This window comes from Colias philodice, chromosome 22 (assembly GCF_061535455.1).
Source record: "Colias philodice isolate Cphi_HAF_F1 chromosome 22, ilColPhil1 Martin Lab GWU primary, whole genome shotgun sequence".
NCBI classification, from domain to species: Eukaryota; Metazoa; Arthropoda; class Insecta; order Lepidoptera; family Pieridae; genus Colias; species Colias philodice.
The window spans coordinates 4,754,931-4,775,330 of record NC_143107.1 but is presented as its reverse complement, the minus strand read 5'-3'; the positions used below and the strand labels follow the sequence as shown (position 1 = coordinate 4,775,330).

Here is a 20,400-nt window from a genome sequence, read left to right as displayed (position 1 = left end):
GATTGGTCGTTGCAGCCTGCGCATGCGCCGGTGACGCCTGCCTTAAAGCCTGGCCTCTACGGTCCCTCGACCTAAACCCCATTGATTTGTTTCAATGGGAATACTAAAAAGACCTCGGCTACTTGAGAGAATGCCACAATTTGGACGAAATAACCCGGAAATTCATAGTAGCAGAAGAAACCATTAAAAATGATAAAAGGGCATTCAGACATTTAAAAGACAACTTTTTACGGTGATGTCGCACTTGCATTGAGCAACAGCGGGGTTATTTTAAAAATTTCTGGTAATTTAACACCTATTTATTGGTTTTAATGATCATCATGTTAATTCAATTTTTGCACTTACCACATTTAGATTTAAATTTTTCGATTGAAGCCTTCTGAATAATAAAATGAAATTTTCAGGGTAGCTATCTGATAGATAGAGCAAGTTTTTAAAAGTCAAACGGAATTTTTTTTTTATGTGATTTTATTTTTTTACGGGCCCTTGAAGTGGTGAACATACTGGGTAATTTTATCTTTCTTGCCATTTAATTCTTTTTTTTATTCCATTCAAAGATCTAACGATAGTAAATGTTACCATACTGAATTGGCCTATCTTTCAGCTTAGCACACAAAAAAAAATCAAGCATCTTCCGCAATCATTGACGTCAGCATGAGTGAAAATATCATCGTACTCGGCGATAGGTGAAAAATTGAAAAAAACGTCATAACTCCGAAAATACGAAAAATCGCATAACATACATGGGGGTGATTCGGATAGCCCTCTAGGTCCTCTACCTCTCAGCTTCCGTTCATCACTACTTTTTGGTACACCCTGTATAAATTCTATTCATATTTCTGTAGCCTTTGTTCCCCTTCCTATAATAGCCAACAAAATTTTATTATTTTATATTTCTCACGAAGGAATGTAATAAAGTGTTCAATTGAAATGTTTCATTTATTAACAGTTTTCCTGATATTTTTCATGATAATTCAGTTTTATTACTCGTTAGTGATTAATTTTAACAAATCATTAACTCCGATAATTGAAGTGATTTTGGCGGCAATTAGGAAATTAATTGGCATTTCCTAGAAGCCTTTGTAGTAAAATGCTCAAAAGATTATGTAAGTATGTTGTTGCTATTTTACTGAAAAACAGCTGATTGGATAATTAATATAAAAGAAATCGTGTTAAGCACAAAATATCAGTTTAAGACTTAAGAAACTTTGAGAATTAAGACATTACTTAAGCGATTTGATTTCAAAAATCTATAAAAAAAATCATATTAGTTTGTCTTCTTTTATCTACGACTTATAAATATTTTTTGTTACTATTCAAAATTTTTCTATTGAATTTTGACAAAAGAGCGTTTCTAGTAACCATATTCCTTATTCTATGTCATATAATTTATATTATTAAGCATTTGTTTTTTTACAGTTAAACTTCTATTCGTACTTTTGGCCTACATAGTGTTAGTACGGAGAAGCCAAAGAACAACAACGTTGAGGCCCAAAGGGATCCTACCGTCGTTAAACTCAACTATGCCTTGTAACAAGTGTCCTAACGTCTATTTTCCCGTGTGCACTACCGACAATCAAACGTTCATGAATATATGCCTGATGAACTGCCAGAGAAAGGGATATGTCGTCGCTAGACGCGGCATTTGTATTGACTTTTAAAATATGTACTGTGAAAAAGTCCCTGGGAAAATTACAATTAGATTCAATTATAATTCTAAAATTTTACGTAACAGCCAGTCTTAACATCTAAGCAGCTCCTTGTTTTGATCCAGGATGGAAAATAAAATAAAATATAATCTGTATGTAACTGTGGAATAATGTAGCTTTCTGCTGATGAAAAAATTGTTACTCGTTCAGTATTTTTTGTGTAAGTAAGTCCTTCCAAACATTTGATAAAACAAATCATTTATGTTATTTCATCATAGAATTGGAACCACGTAAACTCTGTAGTTCTCATGATATGAAACATGTACCTAATACAAATTCTAATTGAAAATGTTGTTTTAATTTTCCTTACATTCAAATAATCTAATACATCTTCAGAATAAGCACAATAATAAATAATCAAAATCTCTTATAGTGTGTAAACTTTGCTATTGCAAATTTAACAATAATATTACATTAATTATCATAATATTATGATGTTCAAAACCGCAGTAGAAGCCAACGTACGTGTAATATTCAAGTCAACGAACTAACAAAGCGTCTAGAATATGTAGTTTTGAGTTTAATATTCAAATTACATGTAGGTATAAGACATAACTATTTCATAGTATTAGACATATCCATTCATTAGTTGAACACAAATGCAAAAACAGCTAAAATACATTATAATGATACCAACACCAGAAAATTTTACTGAGAAATTTTCTGTAACACTGGTTTCCAATAATACCTAGTATTCTAATATATGGCGCATATAGCTCATCATCGCCATATTAGTCTGTAGTAATTATTTTAAGATATTTTCATTAAATATAACCAAGTCTCTTTTAATATGCATCTACAGATACATAAGCCTCCTATCAGATTAGGCCATAATCCGATATAAAAGGAATCTGATAGACAGATGGTTTTACATATTTCAGTCTTACTAGTTTTCTTTCAGTATTTAATATATCACTCCTGCACTTAAAAAAAATATTTTAAACTATCATCTAGTCACGACACTTTCACCTTTTGATTTAACGAAGAACTTATCAAACGACAAAATACCAAATTTTAATCGACCATCTAGTCTCGACACTTCGACCTTTTGATTTTAGAGTTCTTACAGACGAAGTAGAAGAAGAAGTAGCCTGTAAGAACTCTTAGTCGCAACCTTATCAAAGCCCTTATTCCCATAATTTCCCGGTAAACATCTGTCAGACTTCTCATAATTTAATCGTCATTACTTTCATTGTCTACATGTACCTTAGATGTGGTAATAAAGTGATCATTACTGGCGGAATAGCCATCATGACCGTGTCAGGGATTACATAATAGATTGAAGTTAATCGCTCGAGGCAAGATAAGCTTATTGCGTTTATCTACATGTGACCTTTTGTTAAGTGGTCCATTAATAATGTGAGGCCCTGCAGGCATTACGATTCAGATTGTGGATTTTTGGATAAAATACTATCTGGCTTTTGATTGGGGATTAATTACAATATGTAGAGAAAAAAAGCTCATCGATAACGAGCCTTGATTTAAAATTGTATTACCATTTACTATATGTGGAGGAAAATAAAATAATATAAAAGCTCAAAAATAGTAATAAGTAACGTAAAAACTCTATCTCATAGCGAAAATTAGATTCGTTAAAGCTCAGCGACTTTTTTTCTACATTTGTATTCAGATTCCGTTAATTTTCAAAAACTATGATAAATTGGAAAAAAAATCTACGAATAGATATTATGTACGAATTTGAACTGAACAACGGAAACCGAATATAATTCATAACTATCTGTAGAACAAAATAACTATGCAAAAATTTATAAAAATCTTAGCTTAGTGTGTAATTGCAACTAATTAAACAAACACACAAATTACAATAATTGTTCATCAATTGACTTTCACACTGCAGTCATTCCAAAACAAAACCGAAACAAGCAAAAGGAACTGTAATAAGTTATTTCATTTGTTACTCTGTTGCTTCTCTGCTATTAATTATTATTATAACCCGTGAACAAGGAGACAATAATTAGTGTGATGCGGCATACAACAATTAGTTCTATTCGCTTTTATAAAGTATTCGTGAAATGCTATACGAATACACGTAACACGGTGTGTGGTACAAATGTGGAACTTATAGCGGGGTTTTAGTTTTAATGGTATAGCTAAATATAAAACAGATATTGTTGGACTCTAATTGCCACCTGAAATAGGCGACTAGGTAAGAAGATGTAGCATTCTGAGGAGTAGACACTCCAGCTGGTGCTATGCGACTCCATTTTAGTTTTATTAATTTTTTTAATTATATTTTATTTATATTAAGATAACACGGTATTAGAATAACTGGTTTCTTTCTTTCTTTCACTTTTATATTCCCTTTTTGTAATTATATTATTGGCATGCTTATTGCAGATGAATAGGATCCCTTTGGAATAACTCGGAATTACCTTCCTACCTTGATAAAATTATAATTGTAATCCGTCTACTTAATGTCATAATCATTATCAACCCGCTTGTCGCTTCCCCCAAACACCACACACGTCACATACATGAATGAAACCAAGGATTTGCTTATTATAATTCCTGAGTTGTACCCATGTTTCGTAATTAAATGCATAAGTTGACGCGGGATTATTGTATTCATTCGCCTTTGTACGTCTGTGTTGATAAATGAAATTCATATAATATTATGTTCATTATCATTTTTGCGCATCGTATTTCGTAGAATAACTTAATTTTAAGACCATACTAATAGGTGCCTGTCCAATAACAATTATAACGAAGAATTTTTTTTTTATTTTACACTAGATTAATTAATATATTATACCATAATGTTATTCATAGTGACTATTTTGTATTGCAACAATACATACAATTTGGTTGTAATTTAATAAGATTCTGAAAGGCAGTTAATTAGAATTATCCAGTTTAAATCTAAAAGAAAGATTGAGCGTTATTTACTAATAGTGAGCGATCATATACTGAAAAATTATTTATCTTCATTGTACTAAAATACATAATATAATTCAAAATAATACGTCATAATAGGGCAGATTTATCCGCTACGACAATTTCTGTCTGACAACCTACAGAATGGGAACTAAAACTAATGTCACCAAAACATTTCTTGAATTCGAAAATACACATAACATAATATGTATAAATATTCTATTCCAAGTTCTAAAATCATTATCAACCGTTTTGAACATCATCAGAAAATGCCTTGTTAATAAACTATATCCATTGATAAGTACGGACCGGAGTTATAATTAATTCCACTCTGATCAAAATTAATTACAGGACACAAAGCGGCTCGTCTCTGGTAAAATTGAATTCGTGTCGTAATGAATTGCAGAAACATAGCCTGCATTTTGAAGGGGTGCAATATTTTAGAGGATGAAAGGATGCTGACACGTCTAGTATATGCGTCATGTAAACGTCACAAGTTTGTCTCGAGGATGTGTATTGTATCCTATCCTACTATCCTACTAATATTATAAATGCGAAAGTATTTATGTGTGTGTGTGTTTGTTACTCTTTCACGCAAATACTACTGAACCGTTTACAAAGAAATTTAGCACACGTATAGAGGGTAACTTGGAATAACACATAGGATAGGTTTTATACCGAAAATCCCACGGGAACGGGAACTATGCGGGTTTTTCTTTGAAAACGCGGGCGAAGCCGCGGGCGGAAAGCTAGTACTGTATAGTTTAGCGTCAATCTGTGACAGTATGGTATCTATTACTGTATGTATGTCAATTTACTATTCGGTTGTATCCATGGTGTATCTTTTACTGTCTATCACAGCGTGGTATGATTTTACCAAGATTATTTGCCGTTCTGTCAAAATGGTAGGATCTTTTCCTTTCTGCCAAAGTCTAATAAAGTGCTCTATATTAAGACAAATAAAAATCTTAGTTAGAATATTATATAATAGACATAAATCATAACTAAATAAAATATATATGTATTCAAATATGAAAACATAAAATGAATTCACTTTCAGTTTGCTCGTTTTACTTTCACGTCGAAACAGAGTGACAGATTGAAATAGTTTTTATGTGGAGATAGTTGCGTAGTTGAAGAGCAACATTAGCTAATTTTAACTATGCATATAATATTTGAATCCTTAATCCTTTGAAATGCAGTATAATAAGGCGTGTAATACCTGGTAAAGTATAATAATTAATCAATTAATCATATTATTTTAATTCAAATTACATCATTATTGAAATTTCGATATCATTCCCAAATAAAACAATGTGTTGATGAAACAAAGTAATTTAATAATTAGTCGTAATTATTTGGTAATTTTGTTTTTGATTAATTTTTGATTAGGCCGTGCTTTAAATAAAATGATCAAATTTTATTGCTCTATCTCTAGAGGTATAAAATAAATAAAAATGAATCTCTATTTCCCTTGGTCGCGACATCATCGAGTGAACGGGTGGACTGATTTCATTAATTATATTTTTATAATATTCCTTGAAGTACGAGGATGGTTCTTATGGAGAGAAAACGTAAACATGTACCAGGGGCGAATCCGGGGCGGACCGTTTTATATATAAATTTACTGTCATTGTTTAAAGTTTGTGAATTCATCATGGTTTTATGTCCGTCCGTTTCAGTGATCGATTTCTTTACGGATTAATAGGTAATCAGACTATAAATATGTACAAATAAACCGATACTTCTTTAACATACCTTTGATATTAACTAACTAACTACAAATACAATTTAAACTGTACTAACCAGTAACATTGACTGGGACTGGTTAGAATACAGGTAAAACCACAATATTGAATGTGGTTTTAGCCATTAATAGAAAGCCTATAGGTAGAATACATTATTCTGTTTCTTTGCATATAAAACGGTTTAAATATTTCTTTATTTATACATTCAAATACAAAAGTTAAAAATATAGAAATAAATATAACATTTCTTGTGGTATTTTATAAATTCTACACACGATAAAGAAGCAAGCTAAATCTTTCAATATTGCAGTGATAGAGCTTGACCTTTAGGGACATTTAATGTGACCTCAATCGTATCTCACAATTAAGTAAATCCACATTGTGACCCGAAAATATTTCTTATTCATTATGAAATAAAGAGTAATTTAGAATATATCACCTGAATGATCATCTTGCTTCTACCACAGATATTATTAGATAATACTACATCTACTAGTACCTTTTTTTAACCTTTCCTCATGATTCTGTTTTGGTATATACTTGGACTAACATGCCTTGGCCGAGAAAAGCGTGTGTGCTGCTATTTTCTAATTTCTCGTACCTATATAATAATACGGATTAGCACGTTGAAGTGGCAATGGGCGGGGCACATAGCTCGTAGAACCGATGGCCGTTGGGGCAAAAAGGTTCTGGAATGGAGGCCACGAACTGGTCGACGAAGCGTGGGACGACCTCCCACAAGATGGACAGACGACCTGGTCCGAGTGGCAGGGAGCCGCTGGATGCAGGCCGCCGGTGACCGGTCGTGCTGGAAATCCTTGAGGGAGGCCTTTGTCCAGCAGTGGACGTCCCACGGCTGAAACGAACGAACGAACGAACGATATAATAACAATTTCATTTGGTTTGGGTAGTCACCTAATTCTTTCTATGATCAAGCAAAACCTGAATAGTGACCCAATTTGTCCAATTAAAGACCATATTACATACAACTTTCTCAGTAAAAATCTCGCAAGATACGAGTTAGTTAACAATATTAAGAATAGAAAGATCCACTCCGAGGGAATCACTAAGACAAATTGCTTAAATAAATAATGGACTTCGGAACGAGGAAGATTCTACTAAATCTATACGATAAATGAATGAACAGACACTTTCGTTCAACAACTTAATGATGTAGGTGGAAAATGGTTCTTTTCAAGTGGGTCATATTATCTGCATTTTAATTTAATTGAATTCCGATTTGGTTTGAATGTTCTTGCAATATAATGAGTTTAATAATATTCTTAAAGAGTGATATATTTGCTTTTCGAAAACATTGGAATTGTTTGACCATAAACTCAACGTTAATAATTATTAAACAAATGAAAGAGAGTTTTATAAAATTTACTCAAATCTGTGAAAATATATTTAAAAAAATTTCACAGATGAATAATTTAAAGTTAGTTTCTTATATGTATTGTCCTTGCTTCTAATTACACTACTTTCGTAGACTAATTATTGTAGCTTAATTTCATAATTACCTGGTATAATTATTAAAAGATAGAGGCTGTTGTAACTCATCCATCTTAAGCTTTGGTCTGGTGATCATGACGCACAACGCTGAGGTATACGGTTTGCGATGCCGGACACTCAATCATATGAAAAACGTCGACAATGTTCTCTTGTTCCGTCGCAGTATGCGTCCGCGGCGAAGGGCAAGCGCGGTGAGTGGGGAGGTGTACTCCCGCACAGCGCGGCGTTATTCTCGATTGAACACTGCGGTGCGCGGATATGCGTCACGGCATATTATATGAATGCGACAATATGAATTTTTTCGAAGACAATTTAATAGAATTAGTTCGCAGCTATCCTTCTTTATATAAAAATAAAGACAAAAAACATAGAAGTTTGATAATTACAGCAAAATTGTTCATGTTCACGTCTACCTTGGTAGCTGCGGCAAAATCAACTGACCACCTCTCCGCAGGGACGGTAAATGCTGCGTCGTGACGCTGCGTTGGGGCGCATACCTCAGCGTTGTGCGTCATGATCACCAGACCAAAGCTTTATACCGCATCGTATTAATAAATAATCAACTTCTGACCAGAGCTGTAAATGTTTCAGGGATATATATAATAAGGCTTATTGCTCGCTTTAAGTGTATCTTTCTTAATTACATCAAACTGTTTTGAAGTGAAACTTCTTTAGGCGCGTTGAGAGTAAAATATCAAGGTCGCGTCATGGCAATACCGTCACGTTATGCCAATACCGTCACGTCATGGAGTAAGTTGACGATTTTGGTATCTTTGAGAATCTTGCCAAAGAAGTTTCACTTCTGACATGTGCTTGGCACACAAGCTCTTATTTTTAGAATTGATGTATAATATGTAGTTCGTATCAGGTGATCTTATGAGAGAAGTCATTAATATTTAGTTAATGTACTTGTTTTGTTGTATTCAAACACTCTTTCACATTTATAACAGGAAATACAAACCCAAATCTTCAACATGAAGTAACATTTTAACAAATTGCCCAGCCCACCCGGTTATAATAAAAATAATCGTTCAGGCATGTCATGTGGAATTAGTATAATAATTTTTACCGTACACCTGGGTCGTTGGTAACAAATATGTTTATCTCATTCGTCCATACATTTCAACATTCAAGTTATTTCAGGTTAAATTTCAGGCGGAAATGTTATTGTTCCGTCTAAAGTCCCTGATGAAAAGCTGTGTTTTTAAATAGCTTTACAAAGGTTGACTTGAAAAAAATGTTTAATAATAGAATGCTTATGTTATGTAGGAATAACGTAGATTTGTAGTGGTGATACAATTTTCAAAATTGGCTCAGTAGTTTCGGTGCCACTTTCTGAAATATTTTATTAAATATTTTCCTTTTTTAATCCAGTGTTGCGTTGCGATTAATGGCTAAATAAAAAATACACAAATTGATAAAAAAATGTGAAAGCAAACTTAACATAAAAGAGCTGTAATTCCACTGTCAGATATAGCGTAGTCCTTTACTTAAAAAATTGAGAATTAAACTAATTTTGTACCACAAAAACGTCAAGCTTCTATACAGGGTGTCCCACTGTTGGTATACTAAGCTCAAAGGAGGTTATAGTTTTGCATACGCTGAGTACGTAAAAAATACTTATAAAATTCTAGACGCATTTTTTTTTCAAATAGATGAATTTTTAAAACTCTATGTGTACACCCCTAACAAGCAACCCGCCCAACTTTGCCACAAGCACGTGAGCTATCGTTTAAGATTATGTTTTCATAGAGAAAATGCTCACATTAGAGAAGCGGTATATGCCGGCTGCGCGAAGCTAGAGAAGAAAACATGGATTTTCAGGAAAAATTCACCAAAAATTTTTGTGACGTAATTTTGTTGTTTAAGTGTTTTTTACGTGATCAGTGTATGCAAAACTACAAGTCTCTTCGCGCTTAGTATACCAATAGCGGGACACCCTGTATAAATACTCCTTAATTAAAAAAGCATCCACAAAAAGGTCATAAACCATAATCTTATATATAAAAATGAATCGCAAAATGTGTTGGTAAGCGCATAACTCGAGAACGGCTGAACCGATTTCGATAATTCTTTTTTTATTATATTCCTTGAAGTACGAGGATGGTTCTTATGTAGAGAAAACGTAAACATGTACCACGGGCGAAGCCGGGGCGGACCGCTAGTAATATATAATATGTACCAACATAGTTTTAAGGTATACTAACAACTATATGGATGAAAATCTGAATTAAATGAAATAAATAAATAAGGCCCACTATTCATTAATGCCAATCATGTCTTCGTATACAAAATGCATAGTTTAATTACTCGAATAAATGCATAGTCACGACCTATCTTGTTACAGTTTTATTTTTATAGGCCAAGGTCATATTGCGCAAAATAGTGCACTATATCTAGACTGATATTTATAGAAATTTTAACACGTGCAAAACTTTGTATATTTATAATTTTAAGGCGAGCAAAAAGTTTTTTTTTTTAAATATACAATTGTATAAATATCTTATATATAAAATTCTCGTGTCACAATGTTAGTCTGCATACTCCTCCGAAACGGGTGGACCGATTCTCATGAAATTTTCTGTGCATATCGGGTAAGTCTGAGAATCGGCCAACATCTATTTTTCATATGTACCACGGGCGAAGCCGGGGCGGACCGCTAGTAAAAATATAAAGGTCTATTATCATAAGAAATATTTGTTTGTTTGTGATTTAACTCAAAAAGTACTAAAATTAGTATTGAGTGCTTCAGTTCAGGTTATAGGTACCGTGGTAAATAACTAGTTCTTCCAACTTATATTTTTAAAATAGTTCATTTATTAATAAAAAAAACTAAATGTATAGATAATATATTATTATTATTTTATTATAATATTTATATTTCATAAGTTATATAAAACATATTATGATGTAGTATAATGAGAACTAATTATTTATATTTTGTAGACACAAATTCGCTTTCACGTAAGTGAAGTTATAACTACCTACCTACATACAAAAAGACGCTCGAGCTCTTTCTTACCTTAGCTCTCTTGTTTTTATTTTTTTTATCTCCCGTGCGAAAATTGTAGGTACCTAACCCGCTGCATTGTCGTTAAACTTGGTGTGTACAAATTGCTGCAGAAGTTTGATATCAAACAGTTAAGTGCATCAAAAATAAACACGTAGATATCTTACACTTTAGAGACCATTGAAATAAAACAACACTTCGTAAAACACTAAACCTCTCCCTAACACTTATAAATTAATAAATCGTAACTAATTACCTACCTTAACTAAGTACCTACCATAATTATAATACCTATATCATACAACGAATTCAAACAAAAGACGAAACGAGTCTCAGCGATGACATAATCTCAGCAATTACTGAGAAACGCCGCATAAACTTGCAAAGTTTTAAACTATCTTTGCTTTGAGTTGCGAAACTAATTGGCGTAACAGAATATTATTTTAGTTTTATAGAGATGTTGTTAATGAATGCATTTCTTAGAGAGGCAGTATTAAGTTAATTATAACAAGTGAAATATGTATGTAAGCGAGTAAGAAGTGAATATAGATTCATATTATGTTCAGAAGAGTATTCGTTTGTATTGAATCAAGCAAATGACCTCAAAAATCTAAACATGGAAGGATGTGTAGCGAGGAATATGTTTGTAAAGAATCAATCATATCGCTTCGTGTTTGAAGCGTTTAACGTCTGAAACGATATTATATAATTTACACATTTAGCTTAATATATTTATATGTTAGACAATAAACTACTACGTTTCTTTCATACAAATCCATTGCCTAGTTTTTGTTTAAAAGAGTCATAAACTAAGTCATAAACATTTTCTAACGCTAGTCAAATTGTAGGCTCTATGAAATCTCCATATAAATATACCCAATATGTTTCCACCCAACATTACGTAATATAACCGATTCGCAGTTCATATAAAATCGTGAGCTCATTTATAACTTTTAGGTCGAAGGATAACATGTTTTCTCCTTTCAGGGCCGATTTATGCATAAGGGTGCTTTTCCAACAATGATGCGCGAGGATGTGTAGTGAGGAATGTGTTTTGTAAATATAAATAGTATCGCTTCAAACGCTATACACTTCAAACTTTAAACTAAATGAAGCTGTGGAAAAGCACCCTTAATACTAAGTCTGAGTTACCAGAGAATACATATTATTATATGTATAAGATAGCAATAATTATTCTTCTTGTGATAAATCTTATGAGAAAAATAAAATGACAATAATATAGCTTCAGTATTTTATTTAATTAAATATAAAGGGCTGATTTTTCCACTTTCAGATAATACTTTTATAGATTATAAAACAGTAGTTTATTTGATTAATTCTATATTCGTTCTGTTTAGCTTATCTGTTCATTAAAATGACAAATAATACATGAAAATTTATGTGAAGAAATTATCAAACTGGCTATCAGAAATATTATTAAGGGGGTTTCCATGGCGTCTTAAAGCAGTATTAATTCTAATGTGGTAAATAACGAATTGGCGCTAGATGACCTACAATTATAGCTCTCTCATTTCCAAACTGGAATTAAAACTCTACTTTAAAGCATTACCATATCCCCCTGAAAGCGCTGAAAGTGACCGAATGGTCACTCTCAGCTCAACTGAATAGTTGCAATGTGTATTGGGATTATTTGCCATTATAACTGACAGATAAGCTAACCCGCACATACCAGGAAGTTTAGAAATCTATGTTTTAAAAAGGTATACAGTTTCCTTGATGCACGACATACACATTCTCAAGTTTATTATCGCATTCCATCTGACAGAGATTGTAGTAAGATTTTCCGTTGGACGCACACACGGGGTCGTAAATTTTTGAACACATGCAGTTTTGTATGGGCTCCTCTGTTGTTTCGTTGCTGGAACATTTAATTTTATTAGTACTAACTATATACTCTAATCTATTATTATAAAGCTGAAGAGTTTGTTTGTTTGAACGCGCTAATCTCAGGAACCTGGTCCGATTTGAAAAATTCTTTCGGTGTTAGATAGCCCATTTATTGAGGAAGGCTATAGGCTATATATAAATCCGCTAAGACCAACAGTAGCGGAGCCATGCGGGTGAAATAACGAAGCACAGCTAGTGCACTAACATTATAAAAGTCAAAGTTTGTGAGGGTTTATCTTTTTGTTCGTCTTTAACACAATAATTTGTAACAAAATAATGTGTTATTTTAAGCTATAGAAATACTAGCTTTTGTACAACAACAGCTAGTATTTCTACAAAGCAAAACGGTAATAGTAAATTAGAAGCCTGTTTTTTTAAGTTATGAAAAAAAAAACTGTATAATTTTTGAAAATTTAACACGTACGACGACGAAATGATGAGTATGACAAAAAATTTAAAACAACATTATTCTTAAACGAATTTAAATTTATTAAAGTAACTGTATAATATTATATTTCATAGGTAATCTTGTTACACGTACAAAGACGTCATTCATAGCTAAATTATTAATAATAACATACCTACTGGGAAGTAGGACCTACGTCAGATGTTGTTAGACATTTAACTCAGAGATGAAGGTTAGGGAACGTGACACATTGTATTTCTTACTCCTCTTTCAACAGTAACAAAGCTAGTGTATAAATTAGATACTATGAAAAGGTAAAAAAAGTAATATAAACTCTCGGGCTAATTAATTGAAAAAGTTTATAGCAGAAAATCTACTTGATCATGAGGACAGAATAGAATTGAATTCGCGTCTTTCACTTTACCGTAGCGATGCCTTAGATTTACCTGCTTACCACTCTATTTCTATATAATTTAAAATTTACCCGAAACTATAGGTACTTATAAACAGGATACCTCGAATTATTTACTTATAACTATAGAATGACTGAATGGATGTTAATAAATGTTAAATTTCTCCAATTCGGATTAGGAAAACTGTTAAAAATATGAATACTAACAAAAATTACTATTCGGGCAGATTCGGGGCCGGTAAATTGTTATATTTTATGAATAATATTATGTAAGGTACCTCTAGGCTCTATAACTTGGTCCACAGTAAAAATGAGTATACACATTTCTTTTTCCTTTACTTAATACAATGTTTTCTTTATTTTATACTTGATATTAGGTAAAATGTCCAAGAATCTTTAACTTACCCCAATCTTTGCATTTTATATCTTCTATTCAGCATACTTCGGCGTCGAGGCGATATACCAGGCAAGGCTGACATTACCAGGGCTAGACCTGAAAATTGTAGGCATTTTTTTACTTTTTTGGACTGTAGCATGTAAACATTTCTGTACTGTATGTGAACATAGTTTTAAATTTAAGTATCTGATAGAATGTGGTTAAATTTGTTTTTTTATGTAGAGACAGGGACTCGTGAAACAAATCAATGTTATGGCGACTGTACAAATTAAACTAGTAGGTATAATTTGTATTTTTCAAGCGAAAATAGTTTAATAACTTGCTACTTAGCATCTTTTCGGTACATGGATACTTTCATAGTAAACTTTGCATTTAATATTTCAAAGAAAAAATCGAAATGCAAGTAACTAGCCATTTTGTTACAGAACTAAAATACCTGCCTTCACATTCATTTAACTTCCACACACCAAATATACATTAAAAACAAATGAATACCACTCAATTTATTAACAACTAGTGCCCTGCGGTTTTACCCGCAGTGCTCCACTCCCGTTGGTCTTAGCGTGATGATACATAGCCTAGCCTTCCTCGATAAATGGGCTATCACCGAAATAATTTTTCAAATCGGACCAGTAGTTCCTAGGATTAGCGCGTTCAAACAAACAAACTCTTCAGTTTTATAATATTAATAAGTATAGGTATCAAAATAATCTCTAATTATAATACTACATGAACCCAATTAGTTCTACACTACTTCCACAACAAACTGTTAAATACACTTTAAAGTTAGGTAAAGTTAAGGCTAGACCTTAATTTCCACACATCCCCTTGAGAGACATCAACTTACATGCTATAATTTAGTTCTAGCCTCTAGGAGTATCGCTTAAATAAAAGCATATTTTAAACTACATGTTAGATAATGGGAAATTATAAATCCTACATTAGTACGTTTATATTAATAAACGCGAAAGTTTGTGAGCTACTGAACTGATTACAATGAAATTTGGTATGAACCCAGAATAAGTCATAGGCATAGGATATCCCCCGGTATCTATGCGGGATTTTTTTTTAAACGCGGGCGAACTGTGGACTCAAATCTAGTAAATAATAGAAGTATTGTCTACAATATGTCTATAAAAATGTGTGAAGAAAGAAGAAAATAAACAGGGTTCAAACTATTTTTAAAACTTGCCGGTAGTTTAAAAAAGAGCATGTGTACCGAGCATACGTGTCAGAAGTGAAACTTCTTTGGCAAGATTCAAAGGTACCAAAATCGTCGCCTTAGTCCATGACATGACGGTATTAACATGACGCGAATTTGAAATTTTACTCTCAACTAGCCTAAAGAAGTTTCGCTTCAAAAAGACTATTTCTTAAAAACTTTTAAGAGTTTTCAGGAATAAGAAAGGGTTAAAAAAAACTTACAGAGAAAAAATTGAATCAACTGCCACATCTCCTCAAGTCTTTGATAAAAACTGATAATAGTGAATTGCATGAAATTAATTATTGAAGATAAGAAAACATTTCCATTATCAATATGCAGATATTGGTATTAAATTAGTTCCAATACTTTCATGGGATTGAAATAATATTATCATAGAGCGTATCTGTTAGCTTAGGTATGTTATTTTTTTTTACTACAAAAAATAAACCTTATTAATTATTATAATACTTAACAAAATTATTTAGTCAACTTTATCCAAATCTTACATTATCAAAAAGCCGACCATTTGGAAAAAATCTTACTTTAAATCATAATTTTTCATTTCGATAATAATTTCACACAATAATATTATGTACCTACTAAATAAGATTGTGGGAGGGAAGTCATATGGGACCTCTTATAGAAACACACACAAAAATAACATAAGAAAATGATTATCTTTTAAGTATATTTCACTATAATTATAAAAAGTTACTCTATCTCCACGCTAAATATACCGATGTATTATTTATAAATAAAATATTTCTATTTTTCACAGCCCTAATAAAACAGAGCGTTATTACATAATCAATACTTCCCCCATCGGTCTTCATACTGAGTGATAATGATATTCAATACACATCTAACGACGTCTACTTTATAAAATGACGTGATAATTTTATATTGAAAACGGATTCCGCATTATAAGGCATTTAATATTTAATAAAGACAGGAATGAATAACCTATTGAGTTGTGCGTTGTATTCTGTTTGAATAAATTCAATAGGGTTGTCAGTTGTCACGCAGTTAAAAATGCATTTTTTGTGTGGTTTTAATTTTTTGTGTGGTTTTAATGTACTTCAGTTTTATCTTCCTAAACTTTATTTTCTATTCAATTTAAGTAACAAAGTATTATTTTAATGATAACTATGTGGGATTTAACACCTAAGGCAAAAAGGAGGTTCCTAATTCTAAGAATACAAAAAATATACCAACTTTTTTTAAAACATTGATTGTAAGCAACAAAAACTTCTGAGTCGGATTCTCCTGCTATATAACTTTGAATAGAGTACATTTATCTCAATCCATTGAGTTGAGAACCGAAGCCTGATCGATCGTTGGATGGGGGAGCAATTTATAATAAAACGGTACAGAGTTTTGAGATCGAATCATGTTATATGGGGAAAGAGTTCGGACAACTTGGAGGTGGTTCTTGTAATGCTACGTGGTCTTTGTGGTCAGAGATTGTTGTTTATAAAATTTTAATGTTATTAAATTGGTTTCGTAAATTTCGTAAAATAATCGTTTAGTAGTAGCTTTTCAGTTATATTTTATGCATTGACACAGTTCAATAGTTCCATATTATATATATTATAGATAGCTTTTTGATGATACTATTAAATGAGAGAGTTAATTCGCTACATATAAAATTACTATAGTAGAGTCTAAATAAGGTAGGAGATTAACATACGAATATTATTCAACTAAATTTAGTAGATATAGCTGCAATCTAATTTCCAAAAGTTACGTAACTGAAAATTACATTTTTACATTATTCGTTCCATTTCTTATACATTACAATATGTTTTAACCTGTATGCCTCTTTGTAGTCTAGACCCAAAACTTATTAAAAGACTAGCCTGATATAAAATCATCATATTATTATTCTCTAGGTCATAAAAGTATACATGTCTAATAAACAACCTAAGGTCCTTAATAATATAATATTTCTCGTAACATAAGATCTCTTAACCAGTGTGTATTATAAAAAATCAGGAAATATGACGGTAGGGCACGTAACCCTACGTTCACACGGAGCCACGATTTGCCGAATCTTTTTTCATCGTATCTGGAAAAAACGTTGTATTCACACAGCACATCCTGCATCCGACGGCGACGGTCTCGTATCAAGATTCCGTGTTCTAACACCATCTGGCTCTTTTATAGCAAGAGCCCATGTGTAACGCATGTATTAAATGCGTTATACCGGATCTTTAATATTGCAGTATGGCTAGATCGGTTTGTAATCGCCAAAGCGGATCTCAACTTCAGTACGATTCGGTTATTTTGCCGTGTCTTGAAACCGAATGCTTGAACTCATTAATTGCAATACTGGTACCACTAAAACGAATCCTGCAAAAAACCGATTCGGTAGAAACCACGACACTGTGTGAACGTACCGTTATGTTGCAAACGATACGTTCCTGACGATAATTTTATATAAAAGATTGATTATGTCCTTTGAACGTATTCATATATTTTACCTCGTTGACTTCTGCGAAAAATGTTTCACGAATTTTGCTAAATTACGTGATTTCGACCTTTTGTTTCGGACCCGTTTTACGTTTTGTTCGAGCCTTATCTTGTGTTAAATGTGATTTTATTTGAGTGGATTATATCTCTTTTATCTGAGAAATACATACGCAGTCTACATAGTCGTGTGGAAATTTAATATTTAGTTACTCTTATTCGTTAATCTGCTCTAGCTTCAATTAAACAATGATATAAATAACTAATATCTACGATTATAACTGTGATATTTTATAATGTAAAATAGTACTCATTAATACATAATATTATTAATGTTTTTAGTTTTTACTTTATCAACACGAATAATTTTATTTGTTAAATTTTTTAAGTAGTTTTAATTTTTTTGGCAATGCAAGATTAATTTTCCATATGCCCGAACCTAACAATACTGCAATCAAAATTTATTCAAACCGTCATTTTGAAGAGATTTTTTTCGTATTTCTCCAAATCAAGGTTCCCATACAAATGAATTGAACAATAGTAAACTTCTGGAACACTAGAAATACATATACTCATTCCTTATATCCTTACAAATAAAAAGAGAATTTGTAAATGTGTGTAATGAAGTGTCAAATAAATTTGTATACTTACACTTACCAAATACTGAGAAATCCTTAAATTCATATATTATTGAGTTTATTTTAAGCTCATTAACGACATTAATCGTGAATCTGCATTTGATATCCTTATATTTATAAATAACATCAGATAATTAATTAATGATATTTGATATCTTATGAAGTGAAATCGTTGTTTTCCTTCGCTAATGTATGTCAGTGTTGATTTTAAGGATTCACTCTTTACTGATTTATTTCCATAAGACTGATAATGTACTCAGTTAAAGAAATTGCTTTTTAAACATTATGGAGTTCTTAATAAATTTTTAATGTGATTGGTTTGTTGGTCCAAAGATGAATATATTTAAGACGTCTATCTCAATATAATTATCAACAAGCGCAATAGGTAAAAAAACTTTTAAAACTACTACATACAAACAAATTGGAATATCAATTTGGAAGCTATAGACCGGGAGATACTGACACAAAATTTCGAGTCATTTGTAACAGGATGGCGGTTCTACAGGGTTCTTAGTACGCAATGACAAAAAGAAAAATGATGGTGTGAACGCTGGTACCGGCGGTTTAGTCGCGTGGGCGTTAGTCGAACTCATCGGAAAATAGCGAAAGTCAAACGATTTGTAACAGTATGGCACTTATTTTTCCTGTAAGTTTGAGGATCAACGAATATAAATACAAAATTTCAAAGATCTAGGTGTTGGAAATCTTCACTTATATAAATTAATAATAAATTTATTTTTCAAGTATGACAGCACTTTTTCCCCCTACTAGAAGTATGGCAAATATAATAATGGTCACATTTTATCAAATACTCTCCAAAAAGCCAAATGCAATACTGGTACAAAAAGATAGGCGAAATAAAAAATTTTTGCAGATTTTCGGCGGTATGGCGACCATTTGGAATCGTCCGAAAAGTATGGCATGGCGATTTTCGTAAATGGCTGCACGACGATGGTTACCTGTGCAAAAGTTAGCTTGGTACAAATGGTTGAATAATTGTTTTTTTTAAATCAACACATTCGCGTCGGTATGGCGGGCTGTAAGTCATACCGGAAAAGTATGGCATGACACTACCGCCTACTTCTTTTTTATGGGCTATCGGTAAATTCTAAAATTTTTGTGTTACAAATCGTTTGACTTTCGCTATTTTTCCGACGAGTTCGACTAACGCCCACGCGACTAACCCACCGGTACCAGCGTTCACACCATCATTTTTCTTTTTGTCATTGCGTACTAAGACCCCTGTAGAACCGCCATCCTGTTACAAATGACTCGAAATTTTGTGTCAGTATCTCCCGGTCTACTAGGACGCCATGTACCTAACAACATAACATATTTATAACATACACGTGCATACATAATATAATGTATGTATGTATATAAGACACACACACACAACCTTATAAACTCTCGTGTTTTACGTAAGGAGTGAAAAATATTAAACGCCATTTAACCACGTATCCCCCCGAGCTCTATAAAATATCAACACATCATCGCAGTTAATTCTCATACCGATGTCCAGGGAATTTTCAATATTGAAGTTATATTATCTTCGTGTGGAATTATACTACTCATGGCAACGTGGTATTTGGTTCTATAATATTATTATGTTCATTTAGTATATTATAATGAATAAAATTGGTTACTTATTATTGAATCAGCTTTTTTCAAGTGATTTAAAAAAAGGAGTTTCTCAATGAGACTGTTTTAGAACTTTTCCTGAAAGAACCGATTTTGATAATTATTTTTTATTTAAAAGCGGGTGCTTGCGGCCCCATTTAAATTATTTGGTCTAGTTCTGAAAATTTTTGAGAAAAATCATATTTTTAATAAAAATTCTGGTTTAATATAAAATATGCTATTTGACTTGAGTAAAATCGCGCGTTTAAGCTTGTATTAAATAATGATACTTACATGATCTTGAATGAATTCCAAACAGAATTTGAAACTTTTTATAATAATTATGAGATACAACAAAATATAACCCGTGGAAAGACCTTTCTTAAAGAAATCTCAAGAAGTTTTAAGATCCATAGAAATAATTCATATTTATTTTAATTTTGTACCAGCCGCATGGTTGTTAGTTCATTTT

General features: G+C 32.1%; 1 protein-coding gene across 1 annotated transcript; it reads right to left on the bottom strand.

Moving 5' to 3' along the window:
- Window positions 1-12,578: 12,578 nt before the first annotated feature.
- On the bottom strand, window positions 12,579-15,450 carry LOC149478425 (serine protease inhibitor dipetalogastin-like). Its single transcript, XM_089709211.1, has 3 exons — window positions 15,423-15,450; window positions 14,006-14,093; window positions 12,579-12,753 (listed from the first exon to the last, which is right to left on the bottom strand). The coding sequence occupies exons 1-3, from the start codon at window positions 15,448-15,450 to the stop codon at window positions 12,588-12,590; spliced, it is 282 nt and encodes a 93-aa protein (XP_089565337.1). The 3' UTR covers window positions 12,579-12,587.
- Between the last annotated feature and the right edge of the window lie 4,950 nt (window positions 15,451-20,400).